The sequence below is a fragment of the Gouania willdenowi genome, chromosome 21, assembly GCF_900634775.1.
Source record: "Gouania willdenowi chromosome 21, fGouWil2.1, whole genome shotgun sequence".
NCBI lineage: Eukaryota > Metazoa > Chordata > Actinopteri > Blenniiformes > Gobiesocidae > Gouania > Gouania willdenowi.
This window is the reverse complement of record NC_041064.1, coordinates 19,751,018-19,777,560: the sequence shown is the minus strand read 5'-3', so window position 1 is coordinate 19,777,560 and position 26,543 is coordinate 19,751,018. Positions and strand designations below refer to the sequence as shown.

The following is a 26,543-nucleotide window of genomic DNA, read 5'->3' as shown; positions in this document are numbered from 1 at the left end:
GGACCTAAACCTAGTATGAGTGCCTGGCTTTCTTTGTCCCTCAAGACAAATTACATGCATTAGGTGCTTAAACTGGATCCTGTGGGCAGCTGTTGACGGAAACACAAAAAAAAAAATCACAAATCTCGCATAACAAAGGCTGATCTTTCAAATGCTGACCTTGGCTTTAAAGAACATCCATCCATTTTCTGACCAGCTTGTTCCTGTTTTTAGGGTCGTGGGGGTCTGCTGGTGCCTATCTCCAGCTCTCATTGGGCGACAGGCGGGGGTACACCCTGGACAGGGGACCAGTCCAGTTTTGAAGAACATATTCTCAATTAAAGCTGAGGTATGTAAGTTTTATTTAGCTTCATTTGGTCAAAAATCCATAATCACCTTTGAGCATATCATAATTCAGAGTGTTCTGATAGGACAGTGACATTTTGTGTATAATGAGGCTTAGAAATCCAGGAGCATGATACAACTTTTCAGTTAATCAGAGATCTTTTTACAAAGTGCTACATGACCTGCTTTGGGGTGTTACCATTGGCTGCCCAACTAATGTCAATGCACGTACACGTCCTCTGTAGTAAAGTACAATGACGGACATTCCAGCAGGAGAAGTCCCCATCGCAGCGTTACGCACAACAGTTACATGGCAAAGCAAGCGGAAAAAGGAAAACCGACGTGGAGAAGCAACGGTCTTAAGTCCCACACATACTCAACGGACTGGGCAGTGGTCCACTTTAACTGCACGCAGTCCGGCCCACGTACTGGTTTCAGAGGGAGAGCGAAAACAGATGCAATTCATTTGCAGTCTGGATGCGAAAGTGATGTACAGTAGGTCTGTGTGGCGGACGAGGAGCTCACGGCAGCACTCTCTGTGCAGGGCAGTAACTACAGAATGATACGTGCATTCACGTCAGAGTCTCTAAAACACCAAAAACTCTCCAATAACACAAGACAAAGTACCTACATTTGTCCCTAGTCACTATTGAGAAAAAAGTCGCTAAGGGCTCCACAGTTGTGTGCATTCACGCAGATACCGGTAAAGAACGGTAGGTTTTGAAACATGGAGGTTAAGAGGGAGTGTGGTTGTTTCTATACAAGTCTCACGATTCTACATACTGTAGCTTTATAAGTGAAGCTTTTAGGCATAATATTAAGAATTTAAAATATTTAATTAAATGTATTGTACAGAAACTAATTTGAAGCATTAGTGATCCACACATACAATACAGACAATCGGAAAAATTAACAGAAAACTGCATACAGTTCTCACAGTCCAATTATGCATCATGATGCTTAGGGGCATGATTGAGTTTTACTGAATTTCAATTATGTAGAATTCCCTTAACAAATCTACATCCTTCAAGCATAACCAGATCTTTGTCATATAACAATGAAATGATAAACGCTCATCATAAATAACTTTTACAGGGAGCTTGTTCAGCTGTCAAACATTCTCTGTCACAATTAAAAGTCACACACACTATAGCTAAGCAAACAAATGTATTCTGACTCTGCTACTCGTGCAGGGCTAAAAACAAAAGGTGGTTCCGTCTCTGATTTATTGAGAAGGCCAGTTCCTGCATGAGGGTTAAATTAACCCTGATCCCTATGTCAGCTACATACGTGACTCACTGTTTTCACCATACACACGCCCTGTACCACGGCGCTGGGAGGTTGTTGTGGAAGCCACACAAAGACAGTTGATGAATGGCACTGAACTGAACTGACGACCGCACAAGGGAGCTGCTGCTGATCCGTGGAGATGAGGAGATATGTTGGTGATGACGTCACCTGCACGATGACATCAAAGCCTACTCCCCAGAGGTGGTTGGAGGTCTGTTTCCAACCCTGCGTGGTGTGCATGGTGAAATTAAAAAGCCAGACAATGCAGTCAAGTAGAGCAGAAGCCATTGAGATCCTGATATAGAGTTAGTACTTTATTACTAAATTATTTTCTGGAGGCTGGGAAATTGGAATATGAATTTCCATAAGAGGAGTGGAGAGACAACAGTGATGGAAATAACCCAATAGGACTAGTGCAGGAAACTTTTTTTCCTCAAAAATATATATTTTTGTCTGTTACGCTAAATGCTGCTATATTTAGGATGCCAATAACACAAGTCAGGCTTTTTAACCATAGAAAAATGTTACATAGCTCCCAAACATGGCTGCTTTGTGTCATCAACTACATACAAAGAAATATAGTAGTAAAAATCTGCAGTCTCGCATCAACTGAGTGTGTACCGGGTCCCTGTCAGATTGCTTTTTACCTAATTGTACTGTTGGGTTATAATCTCTTTATGTGACATGCGCTCCGGTTTGGTCACTGGAGGAGCTACACAGCCGTCCAGAAGTGATAACTTGCCCGGTTCTTTAATGCAAGAGAAATACACACATTTGTAATCATACACTTAAAATGAAGATGAAGTCAAGGAATGGATTTAACACCATTTATTACAGATACGATTTACGAGTGAGTAAGATGCTATTTTGGCGCTGGTTCCAAACTCCTTCACCATGTGGGATCCAGAGGAAGAGAACGAGCTTTGGCTTTCCCCCCCCGGCTTTATCTCCTTCTCCCCTCCTCTTCCATCGGGCCCCCCACCCACTTACTGTAACCTGTATCAGTGGTCAATGTGGGTGTGTCGCGGAGTTACATGACTTGCTTTATGTGAAGCTAAGTGTAATGTGTAAATAATGTCCCTAAATATCCCTCAGTACATTTGTATTGCTGTAAGTGTAAAAAGCTGTGTACAGTAATAGCTAATTCAGGATGGTGAAATTTGAGAATTTTGTTTTGTTACGAGTTTGCTATTGACTTAAGAATGCCAAAGGTGCCAATCAGAAAAATCAGCCAATCAGAGTGAATCTGGGGGCAAGTTTCTCCTGTGACAACTTTAATGTTGAATGCTATATTGAATGGCCACTGTTAGATGTTTTTCAATTCGGAATCAAATAATTGCGAATTAAAGTGTTCTGCTTTGTGTTTACAAATAGGAAATAGTAATTCCGAATTGAGGTTTAGATGGAAACACGTTTATTCGCCTTTATTAATTTCCGCTTTAGGTCTGGGGATTAGGATGGGTTCCTATTGGACGGGGCAAACGTGGTGCATTCACATCTATTGGGAAAAAACACACAACAAACCCATTCTTTTCGGCTACAACATAAAAAATCACATTGAACTATTTTAACTTTAACTTTTCACTTCATTTTAATTGTCATTTTGAAGCAGCAGCTTGATAAAAACATACTGTTTCACTTTCATCAGCTGAGGAGGAGAAGGAGATAGAGTAGTGGGGAAGGGAGGCAGACGACCGTATTTTGGCGAATCAAAGGAAGCGGTTAGTGCAACGGCTGCTCTACCTCCACTATACTGGATGTTAAGTGGAAGGAAAACTTTCGGACGACTTGCGTGTCATTTGTGAAGCTATGTGTCCTGGTGCAGGGCTTCGTGTCCCCTGAAGAAGCCTGTTTTGTTTACTGATGTCCGTGTGTCTGTATGTTTAAGCATCTGTCCATCCACTCTTTTCATTAGATCAATGTCTTCTAAGGCTCTTATTACATAAATAGTCTCTGCTCAAGTCCAACGCTTGCTTTGGGTGGCCATCTTGGATCATGTCGTCACCAGCGCGTCATTGCGACAGGACGAGCATGCACAGAATGACCGGAATAATTTAAAGCGGAATTAAACGTCTTCAAGATCGAGGAATTATTCAATTCGGGATTAAAATCAGAATAAACCAGCCACTTAATTCTGATTTAACTTTATTTTGGAATTACCATATTCATTCAGAATGAGGTGTTTACTAGGTCAGTTTAAATTGAATTTTATTTTTATTCAGAATTTGAGGGGAATTAAAGCTCTCATGTAAACATGGCCACTGACTTCCGCCAGCATTGCTGTGATTTCAAGCAGCACTATTCAACTCCTAACACTGCTAGGGGCTTTAAAGAAGTGAAAGAAACAAGGCATCAAAAGGGACAGCCTAATACCCTGGTCCTCCTTTCCAAACTTTCACTGATGCTGAAGCAACAAGCAAAGCTAATGGAATTCATTTGCCAGTTAACATGGTCGCCACCTTAATCATGACACCTACCCTTCTGTCCATGTGTGTGTTTTACGTTGTTGATTGTTTTAATGGCCCTAAAGTTGCTAAGGTTTGAAGACATGCTAACGTCATGAAGGGATGGACCAGCTGGAATATCGCTCTGTCTTACCCTCGAGTTAAGAAGAAAGTACCAGTGCTACGGACCAGAGCTCAAGGCTAAAAACAAAGTGAGGACACAAAAATAACTACAGCACAAGCCATCCATTCCTTCTGTAGTAATGGGAAATTTAAACGCACTGGCAAACAAAGGGGGTGAACTGCCGACGTGGATTAAGAAGCAGCAGAGCTATCGGGAGAACAGCTTGATCATGCTATCTAAACTGATAGTAGTTACACCGGATGCTAAAGGAGATTTGCCGGGTTTTTTTCTCCGCGGTAGCCAACAGAGACACTAAAGTGTTGGGGCATCATACTTTATATCAAAAACAGATGGTGAAACCCTCGATAAGTGACTGTGACAGCCATGCACTGCAGCTGTGATTAAGACCTGCTGGCTGTTAGCTTGATAAGTCTCTAATGGTTTTCTAGCTTAATATGTATTTTTTGAATTTCTTATGGGTCCAATGAAGTACATTCTGAGCTTATTCTAAACATCCAGGTTCCTCCTTTAAAAGTGTTTAAATAGGTTTAAATATGTTTAAACAGATATTAACCCAATTTACAAAGACGGCTAAACTAAAAGACTATTATATGTAAACCTATCTTGTAGGAGTGAGAGGCGATTCAGAAACAGCACGTGCAATAAAAGTAGAAAGTGGCACATAAATGTAATATAAAAATCCATAAACTGTAATGTTCCTGGTCTTCTTAGCAAGGTCATGATGTCTAAGCCAAGGGTTCTGAACCTTGGGGTCGCGAGACACTGGGAGGGGGTTACCAGATGCCTTCAAGAAAGTAGGAATATTTTCTGAACAACTTGAGCCCATTTTTGCTTATTTTTACCCTTTTTCTGCAACTATACATAATTTGCAATATTTTAACCTATTTTCATCACCTTTTCTTGCCATCTTTTTTGCACCTTTTAATGTATTTTTGCGACATTACTCCCATTTCTGCCACCTCTCCATCAAATTTGAATGCCTTTTCTGCACATTTTTTCCAGTTTCATTTTAGGCACTTAACCTTTTCCACCACTTTTTTTTTTGTGTCAATTTAACCACATTCATGATTTGCCATGCCCATTATTTCCCAGTTTAAACTAATTGTTACTACTTTTTAAATGACAATACCCCAATCCCCTCCCCCCATTTCTGCCACTTTTAAGCCAATATTGGCCACGTTTACATGGGAGCTTTAATTCCTCTTTAAAGCGGAATAAAAAGTTAATTCCTCTTTAACCTGACCTTGTAAACACTTAATTCCTAATGCTAATTTAATTCCAAATTAAACTTAATTTCGAATTAGGTGCTGGTTTATTCCATTTTTATTTCTGAATTAAATAATTCCTCTTTCTTGTAAACAGTTAACAACACTTAATTCCGCTTTAAGTTAATTCCAGTTGTTTTGCGCATGTGCGACTTGCGACAATGATGCGCTGGGTGACAACATATTCCAACATGGCGGCCCGGAATAGAGCTGACACTATTTAATAAGAGCCTTAAAAGACACGGATAAAATGAAAAAAGAGGATAGACAGAGGCATAAAGATGTGGACATTAACATGGACACATGGACTTACTGTATCTCACATGGAGATCAGCAAACGAAACTGGCTTCACTGGACGGGTGATACTAAGACTGTAATATCACCAAGTTTATCATTGTAACGGTTGGTAGAGCTACTATCTTTACCAGGGAGCAAATATTTATTCCTGGTTATTGTTTTCCGGAGTTTTACTGGGCTTTATTTACTGGTGATTAGTTCCCATCTCTCTCCGTGGACCAAAGTGTGTTATTGTCCAGCTGCTACTTCAAAACTACAATCAAAATAAAGGTGAAAACAGTTCTCATGTGTGGTCTTCTGTGTTACAGCCAACAATAAAAGGTTTGTTGTGTGTTTTCCCCAATAGACGTGAGCGACGTGATACGTAATGTTTGCATTCCCACCAGACCTAAAGCGGAATTAACTAAAGCCGAATAAACCGGTTTTCCATGTAAACCTCAGTTTGGAAATTACTATTTCCATGTAAACACGAAGCAGAACACTTTAATTCCGAATGATTTAATTCGGAACAACTAAATTCGAATAAAAAACATCATGTAACCGTGGCCACACCCTTTTAACCACTTTTTCTGTCCATTTTTGGCCATTTTCATTTGCAACTTTTAACCATTTCAACCTTTTATTTCTGAGTAAAACAAAGATTTACATCTTTATGATGACTGTCTATGGCACAAACAATAATAAACTTCCGGGACAGCAGTGGATAGTATTCAGATTAATAAATAAATGTGGTAATTACAGATTCATATACTGTAACAATGAATCCTTCATTTTGCTGACTTTATGGATGGGCCCCAAAAACATCCCCCTTATAGATTGACCTGTCTCGCCATGACTTTTCTTGAATGTTCATGTCTGTGTTCAACCACCTTCAGGTACAGTAGGGGTCCCCGGTCTCTGGCACCTTTATTTTGGGGATCACGGGCAGAAAAGGTTTAGAACCACTGGTCTAAGGAACTGGATCAACCATAACTAAACAGTAAATTGTCTGATGAAAATGCCATCCCAACACAGACTCGCTATTGGATTGGAAACTTAAGGAGTATTCCTCAAGTGACGACAACACAATATGCAAACACTGGCTTAAATCCATGAAATTGGTGATAGCCACATATTGAGGAAAATTGAGTTTTTTTGAAGGCGAAAAGTTTGGACCTATCATCTAAGTCTCATGTGATGGGTTGCATATTGCTTTAAAGCAATTTGGATGTTTTTTTAGGCATAACATCTAAAAACAATTATTTTTTTTCAGAGATGCAAAAACTGGGATTTCCGCCCTGATGAAACACTTTGTCAATGGTGAACTGGGGTTTATTGTAATGTAACAAACAAGATCCTGAGGTATGCTTTCTGCACCAGATGAGTATGAATGTTAAAAACTAGCAGAAAGTGGGTAAAAACCAGGACATTAACAGGATAATAACTGCTAAGAGTATGAATCAGACAAATAAAATAAACAGATATATGTCTATGGAGTGAACATTTTCCTGGGAATTCCATAAAGAAATAAGACACACACAACGCACATTGGATGCACATAGTGTCAGACTGCGAAGTCAATAAAGACTCTGGGGATCGAAGCGACTAACGTTCACTGAAGAAAAAAATCCAAACAAAGACACCCTGTTTCCTGAAACACAACAACGCTCAGCCTCCTGTGTTGGGAGCAGGTAAACACACACGCATGCAAACACACACCAAATCCGCGTTACTCTGCGTCTGATTTGTGCAATTGCATTTGTCTGCACGTCCGGCGATGCCACCGGCTGTGCCTTTGAGTGTTTGTGCACGTGAAGGCCTGTGGTTGCAAGTGCATGCGTGTGTATGTGCACGTGAGAGTGTGTAGTAAAGAGAGGAGGGAGGGAGAGCAGATGATAGAGTAGGCTTTAGCGATTCCCTGGAGTGTGAGGCAGCGTTTACGGCACTCTCAGAGCAGCCAGAGTGATGAATATTTAAAGACGTGCCTGAAAGAGGGGAGGGAGGGGGGGTGAGGCGGGGGGGTGGGGGGTAGGATGTGCGTGCGAGTGCGTGTTTGTGTTCTCATCTGTGGATGTGCGAGGGTGGTTATCTAGCATCTCCTCCAGCATTTGTGCACGTATACAATATGCATGTGCATGAATACATACTGTAAATAGACACATAAAGTATATTTATATACACTACCGGTCAAACGTTTTAGAACCCCCTAATTTTTCCAGTTAGTTATTGCAATTCAAGTCGTGCAAGTCTAATGAATAGCTTGAAATGGTACAAAGTTAAGTACTGAACAGCCAGAGGTTAAAAAAAAGGTTTGGTTACCCAAAACTGAAAAATAATGTACATTTCAGAATTAAACAAACTAGTACAGTGCCCGTCGGAAGTATGTATTCATATAGTGGGAGGAGCTTAAGTAGAGTTGTCAATTATGTTCAAATGAGTATGTGTTTGAAAGTTGGATGTACAAAGAGGTGTACATACTCTGTACTCTGTAGTGTTATAAAGGGGTTTATTTGTGGGTGCAATGTAAAATAGCGTGTGATTTCCCTGGTTTAATTGTATGGGACATGCGCACGATATATAGATAAAGGTTGCACCAATGTTTGCACGTAAACATCTCATGTACGTCCAACATACGACCATAAAGGAGAGACACAGAACACTGGTGGGTTTTACACTAAAGGTGCCCCTCTCCATTTATCCAGGCTTGGGACTGGCACACAGGAACACACTGAGTGAGTCCTTTTGCAGCTGGATTCCCACCACCACACCATGTTAGCGGTTAGTTTGTTAGTGGGTTAGTTCTTAGTAGTAATAGTGCGTAGTATCAGTGTGCGTGCTGCTTAAACGCTCCTCCCTCTCATGTCTAGTTTGGTCTAATTTGTGTTTCAAAATCAAAATAAATGTTTTGAAACGTAATTTCTAAAGAAGTTAAAAATAAGAATCTAGTAACTATAATATGATAAAAAAAAAATATATATATAATATTAATAAACAATATTAAATAGTGATACTAAATATGATATTAAATAGTACTATAATGATAATATAGCAATACTAATAATACAATGAGAATAGCATTAACTATAATATAAAATAATAAAAAAAACTCTACCTGGGACTCTAATCTCCTCCGTTGGTTCTCTCACACACGCTGCAGAGAAATGTGCAGCTTTCAACACAGCAGCCATTGCTGTCAATCACTTCCAGGTGAGGTCCGTCCGGTCTAAATAGCGAACGGTCAAACGGGAATAATATTAAATAACCATGAAATATTAACTTAAATGACTTTTAGCGGTACAAAAAGTTTTTAATATTGACCTTTTTTTTCTTGTTTTTAACCCAAACAAACTGCAACACGGTGACGCCATGAACCTGGAACCGGAGCGCTCAATACCGCCGTAATTATAAAATTAACGTTTTGACCGTTTTGCGTCACCAAAATAACAGATGCACACACTTGGGGTATTTGGAACCCGTCGACGAAGACGAACACACACACACACACACACACACACACGCACACGCACACGCACACGCACACGCACACGCACTTCCGTCATTATAGTATAGATAGGCCTTTTTCAGGAAACACAAAGTGGGTTAACAATGTAAAGCTGTTCTAAAGCAATGAAGGTTGAATCAGCCTTGAAAGCTGGTGATACTAATTCCTACAGGTGTTCCAACTTTGCTTGGTAACCTACAACCCCCTCTGTCAGCATAAAAGCAATGTTGGAACACACTGTGGTATCAGACCCTTATGAGCATTAGGTGAACAGTATTGTTCATGGATTCCATGATTTCTTTTTCAACTCAAATTGCTTATTTGTTCAAGGCTTTCATTTCAGAGTGCAATGACACAATGGGAAAAAGTCATGTAGTCATATGAAACAAAAATATAACTTTTTGGTTTGAACTCCACTCACCGTGTTTGGAGGAAGAAGAACTATCAGTGCAACCCCAAGAAAACCATGCCAACCATGAAGCATGGGGGTGGAAACATTATACTTTGGGGGTGCTTTTCTTCAAAGGGAACAGGACCACTGCACCGTATTGAGGGTAGGATGGATTGGGCCATGTATCGTGAGATTTTGGCCAACAACTTCCTTCCCTCAGTAACAGCATTGAATATGAAACGTGACTGGATCTTTCAACAAGACAATGACCCAAAACACACAGCCAGGGCAACTCAGGAGTGACTCCATAAGAAGCATTTCAAGATCCTGGAGTGGCCTCGCCAGTCTCCAGACCTAAACCCAATCGAAAATCTTTGGAGGGAGCCGAAACTCCGTGTTGCCCTGATCTGTCTGGAGAAGTGGGCCGAAATACCGGCTGGAGTGTGTGCAAACCTGGTCAAGAACTGCAGGAAAGGTCTGACATCTGTAATTGTTAACAAAGGTTTCTGTACTAAATATTAAGTTCAAATTTTCTATTGTATCAAATGCTTATTTAATGCAAAAAAATGAAAATGAATTATTTGAAAAATCATACAATGTGTGTTTTTTTAATATATATATTCTGTCTCTCACAGTTGAAGTGTACCTACAATAGAAATTACAGACCTCTCCAGTCTTTGGAAGTAGAGAAACTTGCAAAATCGTCACTATAGTATGAAAAAATTAACTCCTACGAAGTACTGTATCTGGACTGTTGGTTAAAGTGCATTCAGCTTTGTCTGTCTCTCAGTCACCTGGTGTGCATGTTTGCACTTCACAGAGTGGCTAGGCCAACTCCCCGTTTCACTAAATGGAAATTAATTGCAGAGTGACACTGCTGCTCAACAAAAAACAAATGGCTGCACGTGTCTGTGGCCCTTTCAATATACTGTTTGTCCCCTAAAAGGCAAAAAAAACCCACAAAAAACAGTAGTACAATAATGTTCCAAAGGAAGGGGTGGTTAAGTATATGTTTCAAAAATAAAAGAAAAAGATCAAAAAAGGAGGTGAAACATGAAAAGTGTGTTGAAAAACACCTCTGCCAACTCTCGGTGGTAGAGGATGTGGGGCTACAAGATAATTTCAAACAAAATTCATCAGCTTCATCAGTTGGTCTATTTATTTCATGCCAACTGTTTTGCAATGTTCGGTTTTTACTTCTCTGGAATGTAATGTACTGTATAAGTGTTGTTTTTTATTTTAGAACAAAAAACAAATTTCTTTTAGAAAGATCCAGAAAACCATAGCTTACTTAAATTTAACTTTGTGAACAATGCAATCCTAATATTCTATATTCATATTGCACATTATGTTTGCACAAATAATAAACACATTTTTGTTGTTTAAGCTCATTTATTGCATTATTGATTTAATCATACCAAAATCCATTTGAATTGGAAAAACTTTGCTTCTCGTGTCAATTATTGTTATGTGATTAATTTAGATTAATTAATTACAAAGTCTCTAATTCATTAGATTATTTTTTTTAATCGAGTCCCACCACTAATATATACATATCATCCACTCCCTTGAAAATTCCATTGTTCTTTTGCCCTTTTGTTTTTATTTGACCCTCATTTATTCATATTGTTATTATTATTATTGCTACTGGTTGCACTGTTATTCTTGTTCTTGTTGTTTTTTTCTTCAGATTTATTGCTGCACCAAACCCAGCAAAAACCAATTCCTTATATTGCGTAATTTATAACTGGCAATAAAACTGATACTGATTCTGATGAACCAAATGTGGAACTCTTTTACAATAAATGGATGTAATTCCCTGTCAAAATGTCTACACCCTGCCAAAAAGAAACAAAACCACCCTCTCTTCCGGTCCGTTGTTCCATTGTATGGCACAAGGTGGCCTTCGCTCTGTCCCTGTTGCAACCTAATATGTTATGTGACGGTCTGTTAATCGGCTGTCTTAATTACAGCACGTCTTTTGTTGGATGAAACTGCTTGCCAAGGCTGCTGTAGGTCTATTGTCACCCGGGAGCTGGAGAAGCTACAAACCCAGGAGAACATGGAAAGGCTCTCATAGACTGAACAGGTGACTGCAGGCCTACCTGAGTTCATCAGGTCCCCCAGTCTGTATGTGTCACGACTGTTTGCTTCTGCTTGCCTCGTACCTTCTTTTACCGTTATGCCCGCGGGCATAAAGCCCGACCCGACCCGAGCCTGACCCATTAACTTAAATTGTGACGGAGCGCTCAGCCGCTCCGTCCAAAATAAGGTCATCCATACGAACTCGCACGGATGCGACAAGATAAAATTTTCACTCGCATACACTGAAAATATACTCGCATATGCAACCATTTTGGTCGCAGTCTCGAGCCCTGCATACACCCGCCAAAACTTGATAAATACTGCTTTGAAACTATATGAGTTTCAAATTCCTTTTCAACAACAGGCCAATGCTATTCCTCTTGTGCAATATAATTAGATATGAAGCGATAGAAGCATAAAATGATTGGTAGACAGCTGACAAGAGTTGAAAGTTTCACAGCATTCACTGCCATTAGTAAACTAAGCAGGCGACTAAAGATAGCTGGGATTACAGAACAAACTAAACACTTACTGAAGCATACACACATATGCATAAAATTTAAGTGTAAAAATTGGCAAATAAAGTATAAAGAAGGACAGAAAGGAAAAAAGAGTAAAGAAAAACAGGAGTGCAAGGGGGAAAAAGGATGTACGTGTTCTGGGATGCAGAGTGCCGAATACAGTAAGATAAGAGTTAATGTATTCCCCACACCTCCCTCATCCCTCCCGTTTGACTCTCTCTTTCTTTCTTCCTCCCTCCATCCACCCCACCCTCCCCATCTTCCTCCTCCTCCGCTGCCGCCTCCTTCCCGTTCTCTTTGAGGGATGAATAATAACTGCTGCTCTGAGATTTCCTCCCTCGTTTTTCAAAGCGCAGAGCGAAGATTGGGAAGGTCTGCCTGGCCCGGCAAGTGCGTGTGTGTACGCACACAAAAGCACAGGCACGAACCGAAGCACACACATTCACGTGCACAAGCTGTCTTGTTCTCGCGGCTTGCCTGGAGCAGGGAAATCAGATCTCCTCCAGAGAAAGGTGGGGGTTTAGGCGATGGAGGGAGCCCATACAAAAATCCCCTGCAAGCACGTATAGGCCTATACACACCACGAAACCCACAGCAGCGTCAAGGGAAACCAAGAATAACTGGGAGGAGGCAAGCCGACTCCTGGAGCGACAGGGTGAACTCAAGGTTACAGACACATCACCGGTTCAAGCCCTGCCGGCAGGGCTAATCTATCCTCGCCAAAGCACTTCTCCTCAAAGTGCCTAACCCTGATTGCTCACCCGCGCTGAAGCCTCGAGTGAGGTCTTCTAGACAATGCCTTTAGGAAAACAAGGGAAAGAGAGGCAGTGAGGGAGAAGGCCAATTAAAAGGAGAGAGGACTGTGTTTGGGGAGAGCAAATCATCCTAATAAAAGATGGGAGGTTGTCCAGGAGGAGCACTTGCACATCATGGCACAACACGCCAACGATATCGGCAGCTACGTTCCGAAGAGAGGGCTTATTTATGCAAACAAGCATAGAAGCGCGCACAGTAGGAATCTAGACAAGCCTTGTAAACAAACACACACCCACACCATAAAGCACACAGGGGAAGCGAAGTGAGAAGCAGACTGTGAAAACTCAAGTCGTGCCCAGGCAGCGCTCGCACGCCACTCACACAAAGAGCTGTGAGGCACCGAAGTGGGAATGAGCGAGAGAAAGACGGAGCTGGAGAAAGAGGAAGACAAGAAGGAGGGATGAGTGTGAAGGTGCGAGTGTCTGGTGCTACTTTTGGGTGGCCAAATGAGGGCAAGCGAGCGAGAGAGCGTGATGGAGAGAGGTGTACGGCAAAGCAATGCATAATGACTTGTCCATGCCTGTGTGAATGTGTGTGTGTGTGTGTGTGTGTGAGAGTGAGTGAGTGCCAACGAGGGAAAGTAGGAGCTCTTTCCCATTTCAATTCGCAACAGCTGGTGTCGAATTAACACATTTACCAGTGTGCATTTGGAACAGATTAAAATTGCGTGTGGCGTGTGACTCTGTGCATGTTTGTGTGTGCATCTTTGCGTGTGTGTGCGGCAGCAGATGAGGGCCAAAACAAGAGTGCGTTTGTGTGTGTCTGTGTATTAACGCAATGGATCACGGAATGGGGAGAGGGAGAGAGAGAGAGAGAGAGAGAGAGAGAGAGAGAGAGAGAGAGAGAGAGAGGGGTGCAAAGCGAGCGAGGGAAAGAGAAAGCTCTACCCGACGGCTTTAGCTGCTGCCCTGGGCCGTCTCTCTAAGCCCTGTTTAGGAGGCTTTGGAGCTCAGATAGAAATAATCCCCCACTCAGACACACACACATGCTTGGCATGCTCACACTAAATAAAAGCACACACAAACACACACACAGAGTGCTAATAGCCAAACGTGAGGAAACATGCACACACCCACACATGCGCACACGCACACACCATCTGAAGTAAACAAACAAGTGTTTACACACATGCACGCAGCACTGAGCCGAGACAGCACATTCGCCTAGGCACAAGACCAACCACCCACGTACACGCACACACAAACACACACAGCTGTCTGTTGTGCAGAAACAGAGCACAGCGACATCGGCACGGCACCGTGACAAACACTTTACACACTTCGGCACTTAGCGGAAGGAAAGGCAAGGAAGGATGGAGAGGTGGAGAGCGAGAGGAGGAAGAGGCGGGGGAGGATATGAGCTGGGGGAGGGAAGGGGGGAGGGGTGGCTAACAAATTAATAGGAGCCGGAGATATATACAGCCGGCGCTGCTGAACGGGGGAGGAGGAGGACAACGAGAGAGCAATTCATTCCCGTTTTCTCCTCGTTTACTCTCCGGAGAAAGGCAGAGCGGAGCTGAGCAGGAGCGTGTTTACTCAAGAGAGGGAGTGAGGTGAGGGTGAGCGAGAGTGAGAGAGGGGGCTTTGTGGAAGAGTGGAGGAGGAGGAGGAGGAGGAGAAGGAATAGGATTGAAAACAGAAAAAAGATGGAAAGCCTGAGTGAAGAACGATGAAAATAGGGGAACTATAACAAAGACTTCCTCAAAGAACGAAAGGAAGCAAGTAAGGAAAAAGTGGCATTAAAAGATAAGGAGTGGTGGTCGAAAGGTAAGGAGAAGGTCTGGGGTTAGCAGAGGAGGCAGTTTGTCATCTTCATCAGCCGACAGCTGGAGCACAGGGAGTGGAGGGGGGGGAAGGAAGGGCCGGAATGGTTGACGAGGTTAAGGGTGAGGAGGGATGTAAGAGGGGAAGGTGGGGGGGGAGAGATGGGCGTCGTTTGAGCTGAGCCTTTGAGGGTGGCTGACCCTGTAATTGACCTGTGTCTCCGCCTACATCGCAGTGGCGACAAGCAGAGTCGCTGCAGCTAATCACTTAGTAACCCTGACTTGTCAATCACACAACTCACGTGTGCGTATTTTTTTATTTATTTATTTTTTTTTTGGGGGGGGGGGGGGGGGGGGGGGGGAGAAATGAAATAGGATGGAAGAAGGGAGAAAGGGAGGAAGAGAAAGAGTAATAACAGGAGCAGGGTTATCATTTACTACATCACCCGCCTTCTTCCAATGAACCACAGCCGATGAAGCCCCAGGTTCAATAAAAACCAATAAAATGCTCTCTACCTCCATCACACACACATGCACACACGCACTCAAGCACGCACACACCTTTAGTGTCTGTAGCCACAGAAAGTATGAAGATTTCTGAAAGTTCAGATAAGAGACCGAAAGGGACAGCAGAGGAAGAGCTCCATGTATGCGTCAGGGATGCAGTGGCGATAAGATAACCAAGCAAAGCCAGCATGCAAATAAAACAACAGAGCGCAAAGGGAAAGCCTTGTACAGGTGTGTGTGTGTGTATGTGTGTGTGTTACCTGTTGATGAGAGGAAAGATGGAAACCAGCAGATATACAGATGGATACCACTTCAATGGCTTGATCTCCTCTGCCAAGGAAACCTGAGAGGATAAAATAGGAGCATTGACTTTATTGTTCATGTTAACACTTGTGTCTAAGAAACATACACACACACAAACACACACACACATATGCACACATACACAGTGGGTGTCTTATTGGGAGGATTAGGGCACTGAGCCAAACAACAAAGCCCAATAAAGCCTAATAAAATATGAACCTGCTGATAATTCACATCATCCACGCAGTTATAAGGGAAAACTGGAATTCCAATTAAACAAGGGGATAATGCTTTGCAGGAATGTGAAGGGAATGAATTCAATATGTCTGGGACAAGCAACCAGGGAGAGATGCAGCAGCCACAGCAGTGAAAAGTCGGGGATGGGAGGGGGGGTTGCCTGCTGGTGGAGAGCTTTTACAAGCCGTTATCTAATTCCCAGGAGACGAGAACTCTTACGTCCGGAAGAGGCTGAGAAGCGCGGCCACTGGATCGATTTTCTGCGCTGTGCTGTACCCCCCCCCCTATCATCCCCCCTCATCCAGGCAAGGACATGGTAGCTGGTCCAGCGCGAAGCCTTACTCTGTCTAGTTTCCCCCCTCTTTCTCATACATGCAGACAGTCAGGCCCACATGGTCTGGTCGCTACCCCCACTTGCTGAAAATTAATTACTCACCAGTAAGAGCCCAAGGCGCACAAGCCCTAATGCGGGGATTTCAAACAATTCAAACGAAAACCTGGTCGTAGTTTATTTTGTGTATGTCAGTGCACAATCAGTAAAAGAGTATTGCAACAAAGCAAAGTCTTAGTGTGTAACAGTCCCTGGCTGCATGTGATCAACTGAGCGGAGAACAGTCGCTTTTCCACATCAATGTCTACAACAGCATAACCCCAAGGCATACATTAAGCTCAGCCTTATTAGTGTCTATTACCATGGGATCCTCTGACATCTCCAGATCTGTCTATTGTCATCGCAGGTGTGTGTGTGCGTGTGTGTATGCCAGTGGGTAGAATGTCCCTTCAGAATAGAGGAAAAGGGCATGCAAGCACCAAAAGGACACTACGTGGGTTGATGAGCCGAGTGTGTGCATTTTTGGAAAAAAGAAAACTTAAAAAAATGTTTGTTTTTTTTTAAAAGCAGCACAAGGCACAGTGATACAAATTTGGGTGAGGTGTATACAGAGGAATTTAGGGAATTCATGAGCGCAAAATAGAGAATGTTGAAAAGAAGAAGAGGATGACGAGCGCGGGTAAAGTGCCTGGTGTTTTTAATCACAGTCCTCCAGTGTCAGAGGCCTTGACGCTGCTCGGGAAGCAGAGGGGATTGAAACCGTAATTATGTGGAGTGGGCGCAGCAGTCCCAATGTTAATGACACATGCTAGATTACAGACAGTTACCGGGAGCAGCCCAGCCCCTCCACCACCCACAGAACATGGCCTCGCTCAAGCTTCTCTCGGTTAAATTTAAGTCTAAAAATAACGCTACTTTTCAGTAAATGCACTTTGAAATTATAGAAATTACACAACTTTCTGAAGATTTGGGGGCATAAAATATAGACTAAAAATGTTAGACAACTATTTAGGCCATTTCTTTAATCACTTGAAATTTCCCCTTGACATTTCTTTTCACCATCACCATCTGTGGACTAACAAAAATGCAGGGACACAAATCCATCTGAGGTTTGGCTCTGCGTAAATTCAATGATGGCTTATTCAAAGCGAGGCAACCACACTTTTCTGAAATTATTGCTAAAAATGTTAACAAATCTCGTACATTGTTTTTTGTAATTGCAAAGCTCACAACCACCCCAGATCAGATAGCCCCTGAATTACTGTCAACTGGAAAATGCAATGAATTTGCTTTATATTTCAATGAAAAAATACAATCAATAAGGTCAAACATCAGAACAAACCAGCAAAATAAAAAAAAGCTTCAACAGCTTCAACCAATGAGGGATGAGTCAACTACGATGTTAGAGTTTATTACAGTGAACCCAAGAACAATAGAGGAAACTGTTCAGCAGCTGAATCCATCAACGTGTTGCCTTGACACAATACCCTCAAACTTCTTTAAAACTGTTAAGTCAATTGTCACTGATTTGTGTCAGATAATTAACTACGCATTCCCATCAGGCACCAAACCAAAATACCTGAAAGTAACTGTTAAAAAAAAGAACACTGGATGCCTCTATACTGGCTAACTATAGACCAATCAGAAACCTTCCATTCATGGCCAAGATCATTGAGAAGGTGGTCTTCAACCGACTGAGTCAATTCTTAACATTCAACAAAATATTTGATAAAATTCAGTCAGGCCTTTGTTCTCATCACAGCACAGAAACTGCTCTTATCAAAGTGATCAATGACATAAGGTTGAACACTTATTCAGGAAAAGCATCTGTTCTCCTTCTATTGGATCTTAGTGCTACATTTGACACTGTGGACCATACAAGTTTGTTGCACAGATTGCAAACGTGGGTTGGACTAAATGGAAAAGTAATGCAATGGTTTAAGTCCTACTTGGAGGAGCAATGTTATTTTGTAAGCAATGGAAACTTTGAATCTGACAGATTACCAATGTCCTGTGGGGTTCCTCAGGGCTCTGTTCTTGGACCCCTTCTGTTTAGCCTTTAAATGCTTCCTTCCAAATTTTACAGCACTGTAAGGTTGATTATCACAGCTACGCAAATGACACACAACTATATCTATCACTGAACCCAGATGACTATGGTCCCATTGAGGTGTTGGGTGATGGCTTAGAAAAAGTAAACTGATAAGATGGAGGTGATTGTCTTTGATAACAAGGAAAAGAGGACTGCTGTCAGCGAGTACTTTAAGTCTCAATCTTTAAAAGCTAAAGACCAAGTCAAAAACCATGGTGTTCTGATTGACTCAGATCTGACATTCAGCAGTCAGATCAAATCTATCACAAAAACAGCCTTCTACCACCTAAAAAACATCTCCAGAGTGAAAGCTTTAATGACTCAGAAAGATCAGGAGAAACTGGTCCATGCTTTTATCTCCAGCAGACTGGACTATTGTAATGGTCTTCTAACAGAAATCCCCCAAAAGAGCATCAAACATCTACAGCTGGTTCAGAAAGCTGGAGCTCGGGTCTTAACCAGAACAATGAGGTCAGACCACATTACTCCAGTTTTAAAGTCTTTACACTGGCTCCAAGTCAGCCTCAGAATAGACTTTAAAGTTCTGCTGCTGGTGTATAAATCTGTGAATGGGTTTGGTCCAAAATACATCAGTGAGATGTTAATCAGGTATGAACCCAGCAGGTCTCTCAGATCTATGGACACAGGTCAGATAGTGGAGCCCAGAGTTCACAGTAAATTAATTAGTTGTTCTGCTGCAAAGAGCTGAAGTCAGCATCCAATGTGAACATTTTTAAATCAAAGTTAAAGGCACTCTTTTTCTCTACTGCATATATTCGAGAGGGAGATTTATGGTCATGTTGATGTAATGTGTTTGTTGATGATTTTGAATGTTTTTATTGATTATTTTAAATGTTTTTGCTGCCTATTTTAATGTTCTTGTTGATTTTAAGCTGTTGAATGTTTTCTCTTGAACTTTTTGATCATGTAAAGCACATTGACTTGCCTTGTGTCTGAAATGCGCTATACAAATAAATTTGCCTTGCCTTACCACTCCAACAGGCACTTACTGCCCCCAACTTCCACAGAATGTTGCAGAGATGTGTTAGCCATGACAGACCTACAACATCCAGATCTTTAAGATACCCATGATGGATCTTATCCACCCCCATGGGCTTAATCACCAGGAAGTTGTTTTACTATCTTTGTGCTTTCTGCCTCAGAGATTGGAAGAACCCACCCAACTATGAGTGAATGTCAGCAGCTCCCCGTCCCCACTTCTCCTGAGTTGTCAGGTAGTTTGGTAGAATTTCTTTAAAGCTTATCAATAATATTCCGTCATGGTTTCATCAAACCCCTTCCACGGCTAATTTTTGTTTCTGCAACTGCCGTGCAACCATTGGCTCACTGATACCTGTCAGCAGTAAACCACAAAGAACCCTTCTGCCTCCCCCTGAAGGTGGTGGTGTTTACACAATGTTACACAAGTGCAATAGGTGTATTTCGTAGAGGTATTTTCTTTAAATATTTGGTCAAAATGTTTATATTGAAAAGAACACCTTCTCACTTCAGTAGTATTGCCACTAGCTAAAGGTTACTCACGAAATTTCTTTTTTTTATTTCATGTGCCATTATGTGTTATTCTGAAAAACGCCAGGTGAATACTTTCTATAAATGAAGGTGGGAGGTTAAAAACATCGTAAATTCGGGTCCTAGCTGGTCAGAAGGGCTGTTGGGTTACCGATGTGAACCAGTCTACAGAAGAAGTTGACTTCATCACTGCCAATCTGTTGAGGATCAGTTTAGATATCTCAATCTTTTTCTAAGACACACTTTTAAGGTCAGGTGGTATAATTGTTTTAAAGTGGACACCTCAGCCTTACCTTCCACATGTGTCAATGATTAAGACAAGAAAGGTTAGGCTGTTTATAACAGCCAATAAACCCATGTAAGGCATAGGGCCAATGTAAGATTGTTTGGTCCTCTAAATCCAAGCTTAAGAGTGAAGTCCATTTTATTTTCTCAAATGCCAAGTAATCATTCTGATGAACCTTGTGCGGCAATGTTTTTTTAAAAACGCAAGTATAGAATGTTGAAGCAATGGGTGTATTACAAGGCTGTACACACAAACGCGCATGCATTAAAAAGTGTGCAAGTAGACACGAGAAAAGACATAACATTACTCAAGGCAAAGCTTGTGTGGATCAGTAAACAAACACCAAGAGAAGATAACGAAAAAGCAGCTTGCTGTTTACTCAGAGAATTTTGTTGCTTCCCGATGGGACTGAGCTGACATGTGTGCAGTTGTGCAAAAGTGTAGGCATGAGAAAAACAACTTCCCAATAGATTCTTCCTAACCTATTTTGTCCCGAGATCTTGTGTTGCTTATTTATGCATGTCCACAAAGAAATCATTCAAGGAACGCACAGAAGGGTCACCACCATGTGACTTCAAGTGCTCATGAGTGCCAGCAGTTGTTTTGGACGTTATCATTTCAGCCCGGTTGTTAGAAGGAGGGGGTTGTACCTCACTCTGGCGAGAAAAGAAGCGGAAGAGGATGAAGGCGATTCCCAGGACTTGTACTTTGAGTCGTGAGTAAAGCCAACTAAACATTTCCATGAATGAATATGCTGCTGTGCTCTGAATAAACAAAAAATGTCAATAAATGTCAATGACATATTAGAACTGGATAAAGTTTGAATTCTGTGCAACAGCTTTTTTTTAGAGCAGGACAAGGAAAATGATAACTATGACTTGAATAAACCCAGAATAACTTTAAACATGGAAAAAGAATTTGAAACATTTGTTTTTCCACTCTACTTCTTGTTGATAACACCAAGAAGCAACAAACTAAAGGCTCAAACATACTCAAACATAAAGTCTGCGCAGAGTCTGCCAGGCCAATTAAGTGCAAAACTCAGGTTTTTAAATAGCAGGTTTATTGAAAGATAAATGCAATACAAATGTAACATCGTGTGTTTGTTATTTAGCATGAAAAAATGTGCACACTCTTAATTAGAAGCATTTATGCAAAAGTAACATAATGGAGCACAGATTAAAGGAATTGTATCTGTTAACCAAACATGCAAAACATGCTTCCTGGTAAGCAGAGCAACATAGTAGCATTTTGACAGCAAATTTTTGATTTAGTTTTAGTCTTTAGACAAACTTAGTACATGTTATAGTCTAGTTTTAGTTGACTAAATCTATTTCAGATATAGTCAATTAAAATATAATGCATTTTTAAAGATTCAATTAGCATTTATCAATCTAACATGGGATGATATTAATGTTTGTAAATACACAGACTGAATAAATGTGATCAATGTGTAAGACCACATGATCACGAGTTTAGTTTGGATTTCATCCCATGTGACAAAAATTATACCTTCGTTTTTATTAGTTGACGAAAATATCAATTATTCTTCTTTAAGTAGTCATAGTCTAGTTATTGTCACTAGAATGTAATTGACAAAAAAACTGTGACAAAAAAAATGTCACTGCTCATAAAAATTAATGCTTATACATTTCAGAAATTCTGAATAATTTAAAGCAGTGGTCCAAAAAACATTAAATGTTTTAGGATGGATGACCAAAAATCAGGATCTAAGCAACAAGACAAGTTTGCCTCCAATGCTCTAAATCCTCCAAAAAGTGCCGCCTTTCCTATTTTCCTAGAGCAGAAAATAGATTATATTGATGGATTAACTGTATGTAGCCCTCTTCTTTAATAAGAAACTCATGCAGCAATCATTCACACTGCAGTTACACTGGAATGTATAAGCTAGATCTTTAAACACAGCAACAAATATGACCTACTACCTCTTGAGCTACATATAGGGAAATAACTTTTCTCTATGTTTGCTCTCTGATGAACGCTTCGAAAGCTAAATAATGACCACAGTACGCTGGGCTGTCCAGCGCATCAAACCACAACACAGTGAGAAACTTTGAATTGTAGTAAAATACACATCAAGGAGTTGCCAGCGATACACGTTTTGATCAAAAATGTTGAAATAAAGGTAAGAGAGAAAAAAACGTTTCTATGACTCATTGGTTTGCAAGCCAGTGAGTGGCAGAGTCTTTACAGTGAACTCATGTGGAATCAGATACTTAATATAAAGCTACGACTGTATATTTTTGGATGACGGACAGAGTTTTGCTAAATGCACCTGATGTAATGAGACTGAAACAGTTTAAAATTAAAAAGGATGCACTGAAAGTAATTTGAAGGCTCTAATTTTTTTTCTGGGGTTTGCTTCTTGAAAGCAACAGATAAACAGTAGTGGAAATGCATGCAAAGTCCCGAAAGAAGCAAAAATTTGAATGTAATATTTCATAATTGTATTGTGAAAACTTTCAAATAAACTCCAAAATTAGAAACAACAATTCAACTTCAAACGACAACGTCAAAGCATTAAATAACACTCATAGTTTACAATTGAAAACTGATTTTATTGGCTTAAGAAATGTTTAAAAACCTGCTCTTCCTTTAAAAACAACACAAACGCTTGCATTAGCCAATTCAGCCACTGGCCACGGTTACATGATGTTTTTTAATTCGAAATTAGTTATTCATATGTAATTTATTAGGAATTAAAGTGTTGGGCTTCGTGTTTACATGGAAATAGTAATTCCTGAACTGAGGTTTACATAGACAACCAGTTTATTCGGCTTTAGTTAATTCCACTTTAGGTCTGGGGGTTGGGAAGGCTCTGCTTGGACAGGGGGCGAACATGACGTATCTCATCGTTCACGTCTATCGGGAGAAACACACAACAAAGATTTTATTGTTGGCTGTAACACAGGAAACCACACGAGAACTGTTTTCACCTTTATTTTGATTGTAGTTTTGAAGCAGCAACTGGACAATAACACACTTTGGTCCACAGAGTGAAAGAGAGATAGGAACTAATCACCAGTAAATAAAGCCCAGTAAAACTCCGGAAACCAATAACCAGGAGAAAATAGTTGCTTCCTGCTAAAGATATAGCTCTAACAACCGTTACAAAGATAAACTTGGTGATATTACAGCATGTGCAGCAGTACTCCGTCTCTGTGTCTTAGTATCACCAGTCCGATGAAGCCTGTTCCGTTTGCCGATCTCCATGTGTGATAAGTCTATGTGTCCGTGGCAATGCCTCCGTCCGTTCCCTTCTTCATTATATCCGTGTCTTTTAAGGCTCTTATTAAATAGTGTCGGCTCTATTCCGAGCTGCCATGTTGGATTATGTCGTCACCCAGCGCGTCATTGTCGCAAGTCGCACATGCGCAGAACAACTAGAATTAACTTAAAGTGGAATTAAGTGTTGTTAACTGTTTACAAGAAAGAGGAATTCGGAATTAAAAACGAAATAAACCAGCCACATAATTCAGAATTAAGTTTAATTCGGAATTAAATAAGCATTAGGAATTAAGTGTTTACAAGGTCAGGTTAAAGAGGAATTAACTTTTATTCCACTTTAAAGAGAAATAAAAGCTCTCATGTAAAATGGGCTAATAACACAAGAAGTGAATAGATGGAGACAATTGAAACTTTTCCATTTTCTTTGAACGCTTCTGAACCTACAGTAAGTAACTACCCCTGACATTGTAGTATAATACACATCAAGGAGTTGCCAGCGATGCATATTTTGATCAAGAACGTTGAAATAAAGGTAAGAGAGGAAACGTTGGTTTGCAAGCTAGTGAGTGGCAGCGTCTTTATAGGAGTGAACCCATGTGGAATCAAAGAACCCATAACATCAGTGGATATATAATACACAAAGCTACAATTGTAAATTTTTGGGTGACGGTGTTCTGCCAAATACACCTGATGTGATGTGGCTCAAAAACAGTTCAAAGTTAAAAAGGATGCACTGAAAGGAATATGACGGCTTTCATGAGATAGAATTTGGTTATAGTTGGTCAAAAAATGACAAGTTTAACTGCCCAATGAAATCACATATTTCACACAAATCAGACAGCACGGAGCGTGTGTTTATGGCAGAATAGCAGTCAGGGACTCTCCAAGGTGCAGAGGGAGAAAGATGTGGAGATGTGAATGGAAATCACTGAAGCCAGCGGTCTTCAGACTCCCAGCGGGAATCGCTTTCTCTGGTTTACACCTGCTGTTACACACTCGCAACTTAAGCCACACACACACATACACACACACACACACATACACACACACACACATACACACGTTCTCTCTCTTGAACCAGAGCTCACTGGCTTTGCAAGCCCAATCTGGGAGGCTGCTGTTGTTGTTTTAAAGCATTGCAGCGCGTGCATAAACTCTCATAAATATTCATGTCCATGAACCTGGCTTGCTATTTTATTCATGCTGGGTACGAGTACAAGAGTGCGCGTGTGAGAGAGAGAGAGAGAGAGAGAGAGAGAGAGAGAGAGAGAGAGAGAGAGAGAGAGAGTGATAAGTGAAAGAGAGTGAACGTGAGGAGAAGAGGAGTGCAAAGGGAGAGGCAGAAGCAGATTAAAATGAGGGGGACGATGGGGAGAGGGAAACATGAGGTAGAGAGGAAGTGTGATAGAAAAAAGAAAAAACCCACTGCTGACTTATTTACACTCTGTGCTACACATGGCAATTAGCCCACATGTAGAGTGTGCAAGATGCTGCCACACATTCAGACACATGCAAGAGAGTTACGTGAGTTCAGTGTGCAGTAATTATCTCTGCCACTTAGGGGCAGCAACTACATAACCTTAACCCTAAACTGCCCTTCACACCTAACCCTGCTGTGTGCTGATTGCAGGCAGCAGGGGAAAAGAAAAGAGGACGATAAATGGAACAGCTAGTACCATTCTTTTTTCTTGCAGGAAGCTCGGTAAGTATTTGAAAAGTAATCAATAAAGAAATTTAAAATAATGAAAACTATTGAGCAACTAAAGGCTACACTTGTTCCTTGAAACCAACAGATAAGCAGTAGTGGAAATACATGCAAACTCACCAAAGAAGCAACAATTTGAATATCATATTTCATAATTGTATTGTGGAAACTTCTTAGAGCTTTCAAATAAACTCGAAAACAAAAAAGAACAAAAAAAAAATCTTGTGGTTTAATTGGCCGGCAACAATTCCACTTCAAACTACAACATCAAAGCATTAAAAAGCACTCAAAGTTTACAATTGAAAAGTGATTTTATTGGCTTTAAAAAATATGTTGTTCTCTAAAAACAACACAGAAGCTTGCATCAGCCATTTCAGGCCTAAGTGTGGGATTCTAAATATTTAATTAGCTAATAACCCAAAATTTGGATAGATGGCGACAATAGAAACTTTTGTATTTTCTATAGAATATACAGCCCTGGTCCCCCACTGACAGCCATCACCACCACCATAAAACAATGTGTCAACAGAAAATACTACTACCTGCACTACATTTATATTCATTATTTTCCTCATACTGTTACTGTTTTTTTGTTGTTGTTTTTCCGCACAATCCACCAAGTCACATTCCTTGTATTGTCTAAAAACTCTACTTGGCCAGTGAAACTGATTATGATTCAGATTCTAGAAGAAACAGTTCCTGCTTTGTCTGATGTTGCGGCTTTCTTTACAATTTATTTATTGTTCCTCATCCACTATAATACCATTAATCAATACAATCATAGGATTTTTCATGGGGCTCAGAGGCTTCCATCATCTACTTAAATAAGGTCAACACAATAACACAAATATACATGTGTGTATGTATACTTGAGTACACGCACAGCCACGCACACACAAAAGCAGAGTCAAGAGGTCAAATTGCTTCCCGCTGTGTTTGACACCAACCCAGCATGAAGGCAGGAGCTAATCCTTCAGACACTCATTCTCACACACACCACACCTAGGGGTCAATGTGTGTGTGCGTGCGCGTGTGTGAGTTGACATAATGTTGTGGGGTCACACCATTTACCTTTCGTCTCTCCCGTTCGGGGTTGAAGGTTCCCAACCACGACTGTATCTGTGCCGGGAAAAAAAAGGCAGAAAAAGGCTCAGAGATAACACTAATGGAGAGTTGTTATTTCATTAGTCTGTTCATTTGGTTTGTCCTTATAGCAAAAATTGGCTTTGTTCTTAGAGGTCAGTGTCTGGAGTGACAAACTGGAGCAAATTTCAAGTTGGTGATCTCAGACACTGGGTCCCTCTACCCTCTATCCTCTCGCCAAGCACAGCAAAATTAGCCCCTCCACAGCAAAGCACTGAGCTTAGAGGCAGACAGAAGCACTTTAAACAGCTCACAGCATCTGACAAACAACACAATATTACAAAGGAAGAAAGCAGGAGGCTGAGGATGTAACGGTGGGGGGGGGGGGGGGGGCTGCT

At 41.0% G+C, this 26,543-nt stretch overlaps 1 protein-coding gene across 3 annotated transcripts in view; it reads right to left on the bottom strand.

Moving 5' to 3' along the window:
- LOC114455366 (cyclic AMP receptor-like protein A) overlaps positions 1 to 26,543 on the bottom strand; it is an 84,734-nt gene that overhangs the window by 28,196 nt on the left and 29,995 nt on the right. For all 3 annotated transcript variants that reach the window (XM_028436561.1, XM_028436560.1, XM_028436562.1), the window contains 2 exons: positions 26,134 to 26,181; positions 15,590 to 15,672 (listed from right to left, as the gene is read on the bottom strand). In XM_028436561.1, the coding sequence (XP_028292362.1) occupies positions 15,590 to 15,672; positions 26,134 to 26,181 (131 nt within the window). The remainder of the gene's footprint in view (positions 1 to 15,589; positions 15,673 to 26,133; positions 26,182 to 26,543) is intronic.